The sequence below is a fragment of the Melanotaenia boesemani genome, chromosome 9, assembly GCF_017639745.1.
Source record: "Melanotaenia boesemani isolate fMelBoe1 chromosome 9, fMelBoe1.pri, whole genome shotgun sequence".
Lineage (NCBI taxonomy): Eukaryota > Metazoa > Chordata > Actinopteri > Atheriniformes > Melanotaeniidae > Melanotaenia > Melanotaenia boesemani.
The window spans coordinates 20,027,105-20,036,384 of NC_055690.1; the positions used below are offsets into that span (position 1 = coordinate 20,027,105).

At 40.9% G+C, this 9,280-nt stretch overlaps 1 protein-coding gene across 1 annotated transcript in view; it reads left to right on the forward strand.

The window, feature by feature from the left end:
- Positions 1 to 4,903, forward strand: part of arhgap35a (Rho GTPase activating protein 35a) — a 70,060-nt gene extending 65,157 nt beyond the window's left edge. The window contains exon 7 of the mRNA XM_041994981.1: positions 1,006 to 4,903. Coding sequence (XP_041850915.1) covers positions 1,006 to 1,480 — 475 coding nt within the window. The 3' untranslated portion in view covers positions 1,481 to 4,903. The remainder of the gene's footprint in view (positions 1 to 1,005) is intronic.
- The last annotated feature ends 4,377 nt before the right edge of the window (positions 4,904 to 9,280 follow it).

Sequence of the window (9,280 nt, forward strand, 5' to 3'; positions counted from 1 at the left end):
TTTAATGAGGGGTACAAAGATTATCCGAAGCAAGGGTTGGATCCAGCAGGTCCGTTTCATATTTTAATCTTTTTTTAAAAAAACTACAGCTTTTATACTATCACATTGTACTTGAGAAAAAAATAGCTCACTTAAATGGATAACATTAAAAAAGCTCCACTGACTTAACGTTATCTCCCTCTAGTAATAGCTCAGTGTCTCCTTTAGCCCTTCACCTCTGTCTGTATCTAAGTTCATAAACTGAGCAGCTGTAACTCACATTTCCTATTAATAAAGTAATAAAGCCACCAGAAAGGGTGGAGCAGACAAGGGAGGGCATGATTTAAGATAATAGATATATATATACATTGAACTTAGTTAAAAAATGTTTGCACCATTAATGGAAAATAATGTATTTGCATTACGAAGACTAATACACATTTAGTTGTGTAATTTATAAAAAGAAGGGTAATGGGTTTTCAATTTTTGGGTTCAAAATTTTCTGATTTGTTTACTGGCACGTCTAAAAGCATTAACAGTTGGCTTTACTGCACCAGACAAGCCGGGTCTTTTTTCCCCACAAAGGGCACACATCTCTGCTTTAACTTTGTTCTGTAAAGTGGCAGCAACACTCGTAATTGAACTGTTTGTTCAGTGTTGTTCTTGTGGTTACTTGGACTGAGGCTTTGCAGTGAGCAGGAAATAAAAGTAGGAAGACATTACTTTTACAACTGAAATAATGTTGTGATTTAATAAACTAACCCATTCTAAGATGAAGCTTTGTAAACTTGCTGTATATTTTGAGGAGCCCTAAAAATATGAACAAATCCAAATAAATACAAACCTACGGCTGCCTAAGTCACAGCTTCTCCATGACTTTCGCCCAAATATCCAACTTTTTGTTAGAAAGCTTCCACTTGTACTCATGGTTGATGAGGATATAGTCAACTGACCACAAGAATTTTAGGGGTTCCATCAAGTTTTGATAAAAAATAATGTTCGTTTTCTCTTGTATCTGTTTCCCAGAGTGAGCCAGAACAGTAAGTTGAACCTGATGACCAGTGAGAACCTGTCCATCTGTTTCTGGCCTACACTAATGAGACCAGACTTCACCACCATGGATGCTTTGACTGCCACCCGCACCTACCAGACAATCATCGAGAGCTTCATCCACCAGTGTGCATTCTTCTTTTACAATCAGCCCCTTGCCGATGGCCTCCCTGGCTCCCCCACCGCCACTCCCATCGGAGGAGGAACCTCAGCATACTCTTGCATGGCTGGAGCCCATTCATCATCACCGACTCCGTCCCCAACCCCCTACGTGCTCCCTGCGACCCCTCCCGTCATTCCCCACTACGGTCCTCCTCTCCATCACCACCACCACCATCAGCACCAGTCCCCATCCCATTCCCCACCTCCTACCCCCCAGTCCCCCATCCCAGCACTGCTGCCACCTTCCCTGCACCCCCATCACACGCCTACGGAACAACACACGCTGTGAACCAGGGATCAAGGGAACGAGGAAAGAAAAAGAACAAGCAGGCAGATGACGAAGATCAGGGTGATTCAAGAGGTCAGAATAAGACAGGTTGACGTTCGAAGAAGAGTTAACAGAATCGGGAGACAGGAAGTGAAGTTGAGAGAGATTGATTGAGATGCAGTATGTACAGGGAGAAACCTACAAGTTTGGGAGAAGAACGGGGCATTTTAGCTTCTGATGCTTTTCAACAAAACAGACACGCACTCGGGCCAGGAAGGAGAATGATGAAGAGCCTCTGAACTGGCAAGATGATCTTCCTCCCTCCCCGACACTATCCCTTTGTCTCTCAGTCTCACTTGACCTAGACCTGCCCTCTTTGCCTTATAGTGAATCTACAAACACTAATGAGGAGTAAGATGTTGCCAGTAGTCATTAAAGGGACTCAGGGAGGGATTAATAAGTAAAGTATTGGGGGGGTGAACTCTGTTACATTGGGATTGGTTCAGCTTACACTCAGCCACACACATGCACTGAGCACATGCATCTAGTAGCCAGTGTAGCCTCTAGTAGACGTTCTCCTCAGTCTCATTGCTTCAAACTGTGCTGGGAACATGGATGGCCAGTACACATGCTTAATGAACCACCCCACCTGCTGCACCTACCTGGAGGCTGTGGCTCAGACGAAGAGTCCAGAACATGTTTGTTTATTTCACCACTGTACAGAGGACTTGTGCAAGAAACACGTGTTACTACTCACCCAACAGGATGTTTTGTCCCAAGCGACTCACAAATTCCTATCTGTCAACCTCTAACACACACACAGACAAAATCAGTTTTAGTCGTGGCAGTATGCCAAGCACAGAAAAAATATCTTGAATGACTGGATCTGCTGGGCAGCAAATTGGAGCAAAGGATTATGGGCGTTGTGACACCCTTGGCATTCTAGGAAGGCTCCTCCCAGTCCCCTGAACTTCAACCTTGTACACACATGAAAATCATCTTACAATGTGAATTTTTAAATCAGCCTAAATCTTGATTCTACATCCACATTCCCACTGTGTTTTTATTGATCATTTTGAGATGATTTGAGGTCTTTTTGTCGATGCGTGTGAAAGTGTAATGCTGGCTGCCTCTCTGTCTGTGTGCACCTGTATCCATGTCTATTTGTTTAACCTGAATTTCCACCCCGTGTTTGACAGATAGCAGGGATAATTCCAGTGTTGGACCTTTACTTGTCATGTTGCATTTTTCACTCTGTGTTGGTTTTATAAACGAGTTGGTGCTGCAGTTTTCATAGTAAGGACCTTGTTCAAAAAGCACTTTTCTGAGCACTTTGAAGGCACATTTTAAATTGGAGATGCCATAAATTGACAGCCACTTTACTGTCAGTCCACCCTGCTTTCCTTCTCTGGGAGCACACCACTGACATCTTGAGGAAAAAATTGGTATGACCTTCACTACTGCATGGGCGTAGCACCGCTTTCCTATTGAGGTTTATGCAGTGTCTGATTCTCTTATAGATGCAATTGTCAAGATAAACTTTCATTGTACATCAGTTCGAATTAAGTAAGGTAAGCTAATATAGATAAAAGAACAAAAGCTTTTTTAACTAGAGTACAACTCACTTGAGATTATGAAAATCCATTTTGTATGTGGCAACTTTGCAGTTGGCTGAATGAAATTGTCTCTCTGTCTTTTGTTGATAGCTCCCACTTCTCAGACACTATATTTTATCAGTAAAACTTCGAGACAGAGGCGCAGTGTAGAATTAGAAAGCAGAAGTAAAAGCTGGAAGCAAGGCTAAAGCTTTGGCAGGTGGGAGGCATTTTATACTTGGAAATAATTGGAAACCACTGCTACGGGCCTTAGCAGTGGAGACAGTGTATATGTTTCTGGAATGGATTTTTCAAAGTTAGACTTGGTCAACTCGAAATATAATGTGCAAGAGTCTAACAACTACATACCCCCCCTCCCCAAGCCCTTTGCGCTGTCACTGTTTTGCCAATACATCCCCAAGTCACTCCCTGTCCAAAAGAGACAGTTGGGTCTGGGAGGGACATCATTGACAACAGACAGTCCATTCATCCATCTGCACGACTGGAGTGGAGTTTCACAAAATTCTTCAGCCCATCTTGCTGTTACCGTAGAAACCAGCAAGATGCAACTGGCGCAAAATTTTCTAAGCACCAATCGAAGCGAATTTGTGCACGTGTCTCTGTGTTTGTGAACTTGATGAAAAGTGTGTGCATGTGAACTTATGGCTCTTAACATAGAGCAGGTAACCCCCCCACCCCCATGTGAATAACAACTCTACATGTGCAGAGATGTGTCAGAGATATGAAAAAAAATAAAATAAAATTTCAACCAACTGCTGAACCCTGAAGGAGATTTTTGCCAGTCCACACAATCCATTTACCTTGTGTGTTGGAGAATATATATATGTGTGTGTGTGTATGTGTGTGAGACTAAGGGATTAAAAGTGAGTGTTTGTGCGAGTCTGAGCTAACCTGACCCAGGCTGTGCTTGGCAGACAGCCAGATACCAGCATGATCCAAACAAACGTAAAGCGAAGGAATGCAGCTCTCCTTGCTGTCATTACCCCACTGTGTAACCCTGTTAGCTCGTCCAGATTACACACAATGATCCTCAGAGAGAGTGTGAGAGAGATATGGGGGGGGGGCAGCAAACGGGTGAATGGGATCATTATTTGGGAGACGGAGGAAGGAGGGGTGACCACTGGTTCTTGTGTGTGAACGCTGGCCAGTGGTGGTCCCTGTGTATATTAATGTGTTAATACTGAAGTGACTGTGAGGCAGCCAAAGACTGGAGAAAAGGGTGTGAGGGAGACATGGGAAGCAACGTGACATTATAGGAGAACAGCTGAATTTAAAAATGTGACTTGGTTTCAGAGATGTGGCTGCATTGCTTTTTTTTTTTTCTTTTTCTTTCTTTTTTTTTATTTTTTGAAATAATGAAGACAGATGTTTAAGTTAAATTCAGAAACAAGCAAAACTATATTCAAATGGTTGTCTATTGGTATGATAGGGGTCTAACACGTTGCCCTTTAGTCAGTGGTAACAGAAAAAGGTTTCTTTTTATGTTTTATTTTAAAAATTAAAAAAAAAATTATGAAGCATTTTTTAACTGTTTCTTTGTGAGGAATTGAGAGAGCAGCCCAGTATAATGCATGATTTCTTCCCAACTAAGGAAGAGGGTTCTGAAGCTCTCACTATTTAAGAGATGATTAAAAAAGAAGAAATAACAGGGAGAGAGGGGGGGATTAAAAACAAATAAAAATATAAATAAATGAAGTACTGTAAAGTAAAACGATAAACATCAACTGTCATTATTTGCTGAGTATGATAATTTGTCTCAATGGGAATGGTGTATACAGCAAAGCCTTATGTGATCTGTATCATAGTTAATAAATCAAATCTTGTAAAACTCTTGTTTGCTGTCTCTTTGTAACAATGGAAATGTGAAATATCCAGATGAGTTTGATGAGAAAAGTCGGTCCATATCCACAGAGGTTTTATGCACTGAATTGAACGTCTAGAAAATATATATACTTAGGAAGCTGTAAGAGGTTGAGAACCTGCTGAATAGGATTTGAGTTAATTTACATTTAACTCCATTACATGCATGCTGTGTCAGATCCTAATAACATCAGCCGACAGCTTAAAATTGCATGCTGTCAACACATTTGCATTATAAGTAGAAAAAAAACAACATTTTTTGTGTTTGATTAAACTGGATAAATATGCTAGATTAACACTGAAGCTCTCAAAGCTGGATCAATGCACCCTCAGGTGGGCCTAGGTTCTCCACCCCAGAGCTCACAGCTCCATCTTCTTTGCATTTTTTTTATTTATTTATTTATTTATTTATTTATTTTGTGAAAGGGGTAAAGCACATGTTTAATACAACTGTTTGTTTTGTCAGACAGCTGAACACTTAAAAAATGTGACTCAATAGCAGTCCAATAAGACCAGATAAAATTCAAGTCTAAGTGCAGTGTCATTAAAAAAAAATCATTCAAATAACGTTTACATCTGTTTAGTTCATTTGGCTATACTTACATGTACACTGACTTTGTTTTCTCACACTGGTCACGGTGTTGGGGCGTTTAACAGACTTCTGTTATTAATTCAGTTCCTCCTCCGTGCGTTTATTCTTTTATGAAGACAGTGCGCTAGTCCAACTAAATGGCCCGGGATCTGTAACCATAGCTCATATTAACTGTGCATGCAAACATAGTATTTAATAGTTGTTAGCCAGGTTGGTGTTGATACCTGCCTGATGCACCTCTGCTGGTGCCCATTATACCAGCTGCTGGACCCTCAGCTGGGAACCATACTTTGCTAGTGTTTCACCCCTTAAATCACCAAAACATCTTGGGATGGTGAGGCAACACTCAGAGATGTCTCCCCACCCCCAGCAGTTGGTTCGTGGTATGCAAATGAGCGACTTCTCCAGTTCTTGTTTTTTCTTTGCAGCCAAGTTGAAGTCATTTTTATTGTCCCTCATGGGGAACTTTGCTTACAGACAGGTTCTCAGGACATAACATCAAACATTAAAATCCACTTGCATACACCAAACATGACTGTCCAATAAAATCCCCAATAAAAAACACTAATAAAATAAAAACTGCTAATGAACTAAAAAGGAAAATGACCCTTCAATAATTTAAAATACCCAAATAATAACACTAAAAAAGAATTAAAACACTACACAAAATGTGATTATATAAAAAATAACCTGTAGCTACTTAAAAATGCTAATGTTATTAAGAAAAAGGAGTATTTTTAGTTATTTCTGGGTCTTGTGGTTCTGTATCTCCAGTCTGAGAGAAGCAGTTTTAAAGTCTTTATGCAGAGGGTGGTTCCGGTTTCCCAAGATGCCTCTCCCTTTTCTCACCACCTGCTCAGGTAGTAAGGACTGTGGAAGTCTATAATTTTGCTGACCAGTTTCACCCCCCTGCTTAGCTTGGTAGAATATTTGGTTCCAAAGCTTCCAAACCAGGAAAAAAAGAAAAATGTTAAAACTGATTCAATAAAAGACTTTTTTAAAAAGTCATAATATTTCTGTCCATATTAAAAATCTGTAACTTCCTCAGGAAGTACAGGCGTTGATGGCTCTTCTTAGTCACTGCCTCCATATCAGGATAAAATTTAAGCTTGTTATCTAAAACTATACCATGATATGTGTAGTGTTTCACCTACTCTGTGTCTTTGCCATTGATTTTGTCTGTAATGTTGAGTGAGAGGACTTCTTGAAATCAATAACCATGTTTTTATTTTTTTAGTATTTAGATACAGGTTGGCTTCATTGCACCATTTAACAAAGTCCTCCACCACTGATCCATGGCTGTCCTCAACACCATGCAGCAGACTCACAATATACCCTTTCGTCTGCCAATTTTAGGATGTGCCAGTTCTTAGACTTCTACAACTTCTACAGCAGAAGTGAAAGGCATATTGCTGAAGAGAGCCAGTGGAGGAAACATGACTCACCCTTTGTGGCCCATCTGTAAAAATTTCTAAAATCCATTGTGTCAAGTTAAAATGATTTTTTTTAATCATTCAGCAGAAACTCATTCAGCTGAATTAAAATAGTTGGTTAGATGGCATTAAAGTAAAGTGATGCAAGTATCCTCCCCTCCCAGCTTTAGTATGAGTATAAACAAATAAGTTTGTCTTCTCAAATATGTTTATTCTTCATTTAAAGACTAATAAATTATAAGACAATTATAATTTATTTGTATAGTACCAATTCACAAAATCATCTCAGGGCACTTTATGATGGACAAATCAATTTGAGTCAATTTATCCAATCAGTATTCACACAAGCCAGTTCATAAAAAATGATAGCTCAGCTAGGAAAACCAACGGACTTTGATTCAATCGCCTATCCTGAGCAAGCATGAGGTGGTGATCGACAGCGGAAAGGAAAAAAAAACTCACTGTTAATAGGAAGAAAAAACCTCCTGCAGAACCCGGCTCAGGGTGGCCATCTGCCTCGACCGGTTGGGGTGGAGAGGACAGCGAAGAGAGACCAACAGGCACTGCAACTTTTAGCCAAGGAGATCTGCTGAGAGAGAAGAGGAGAAAAACAAGCTGATGATGCCAATTCTGCCACAAGTTTATACATGGAAAATAAAGAGCAGAGAGATGAAGGGGATGTTGTCTGCAACATTTCAGATTTGTTATATTTATATGGGGAATTTTAGCCTGATTTTGACAACATAAAAGCATCATTCTATTCAGGTTATTCATGTAACATTACCTACACATAATGGTTCACAAGGAAGGACAGAAACCTTTTATTCAGTTCTTTATGTTGACTGATCCTGATTAGTTTCTGTAACAACCCATCAACAATAGGCTACATGCTAGAGATATATTGATCTCTATGTGAGATGTCATATATTGAACAAATTGTGTTGATTCATTTTTTTCCACATTGAAAAGATTTTATTCAACATGCAAACACACACGTACTGCAGTTCTGCTTCATGCTGCCAAGGGACACCTAAACCACTGGGAGAGAAGACGAGGTCACAGCAGCCAACAGGACCCTGCTAGTCCCCATGAGAGCCTCAGTGTGGGCTCAGTCTGTGCCATTTGAGGGTGATGTAAGGACTCTGGTCCCAGAGAGGGCAGTATGAAGGCCTCACTGCCATTTCATGCTGCCCTCATCTGACCTTTTCATGGAGTCAAACCAAAGAAAATCCATGTCCATGACCTTTGTGGCGCATCTCTCCATTCTGGCACAGGAAGAAAAAAAGAGCAGCTGATTGGGGATGAAAAGGGCAGGGCTGTGTGCACACAGGAACATGACCATTGAACTCTAACCTTTAAGATGTATCATGAGGGAGAGAGCAGCGTAAGCTTTGATTGGAAGTCAAATACGAGGATGGTCAATGCTGCTTGACAAGCAAATGTGGGAAATGTTGTTATGATTAGTGAATTATTTGGTGCATATGCACAATTTTAAAATGTGACACTTAGTCTGATTTGACATTTAGAGTTCCACAGTCTTTATAAATCAGTAAAACACGTTGGTCTAATATTCTATTTTAGTTTATTCTACTGGAATCCTTTTTCCTTTCTTACATTTCCAGGCTTTTTCTTGTGCATACACAAACCCACCACTAGGAGGCTGACTTGTTTCACGCTACCCATGCAGCCCTGATGTTATCTGAAAGAGGGAAGCAAACGCAAAGGAAGGACCTAATTGATTGGGTCAAGGCTTGGATGTCAGCGGTGAGACGACGCTTTAATCCTGCGCTCGCGGTGAGATGAATGCGAGAGACGAGCATCTGAAGACTTTTCTCACTGATGTTGAGCTCCACTTCCCCTCTCACAGTTTGAAGTTAGAGGAGGAAATAGGTTTGACTAAACTCCAGAGATAATGTGGGTAGGGGGAGTGCTCAGGAAAGTAAGCCGAGGAATAAAGACAAAGAAGTTAATTTCAAGGCATTGTTGCTCTTGTATTAAAGGATTGATGCTTCTGTAGTGCAGGCATACCATTAAAGTTCTGAGAGACAGCAAAGAGGAAGAGGAGAAGGGGGAGGAAGAAGAAGGGGACATATATGAAGAGAAAGAGACTGGTCTTATGATGAGTCGAGGCACGTATCTCCGCTCAAGCGTGTCTTTCTGGGCTTGGAGCGCGCAGCTGCGGCGGCGGGTATTGAATTCAGATGCGACCTGTCTCTCCGCTCCGGCCGCTACAGGTGGAAATGCTCTTATCAATACAAACTGTCCGAGCCTGACTCCGGGCCGATCCGTCTCATTGATGATTTTAGGTGTTCTTGCCCTC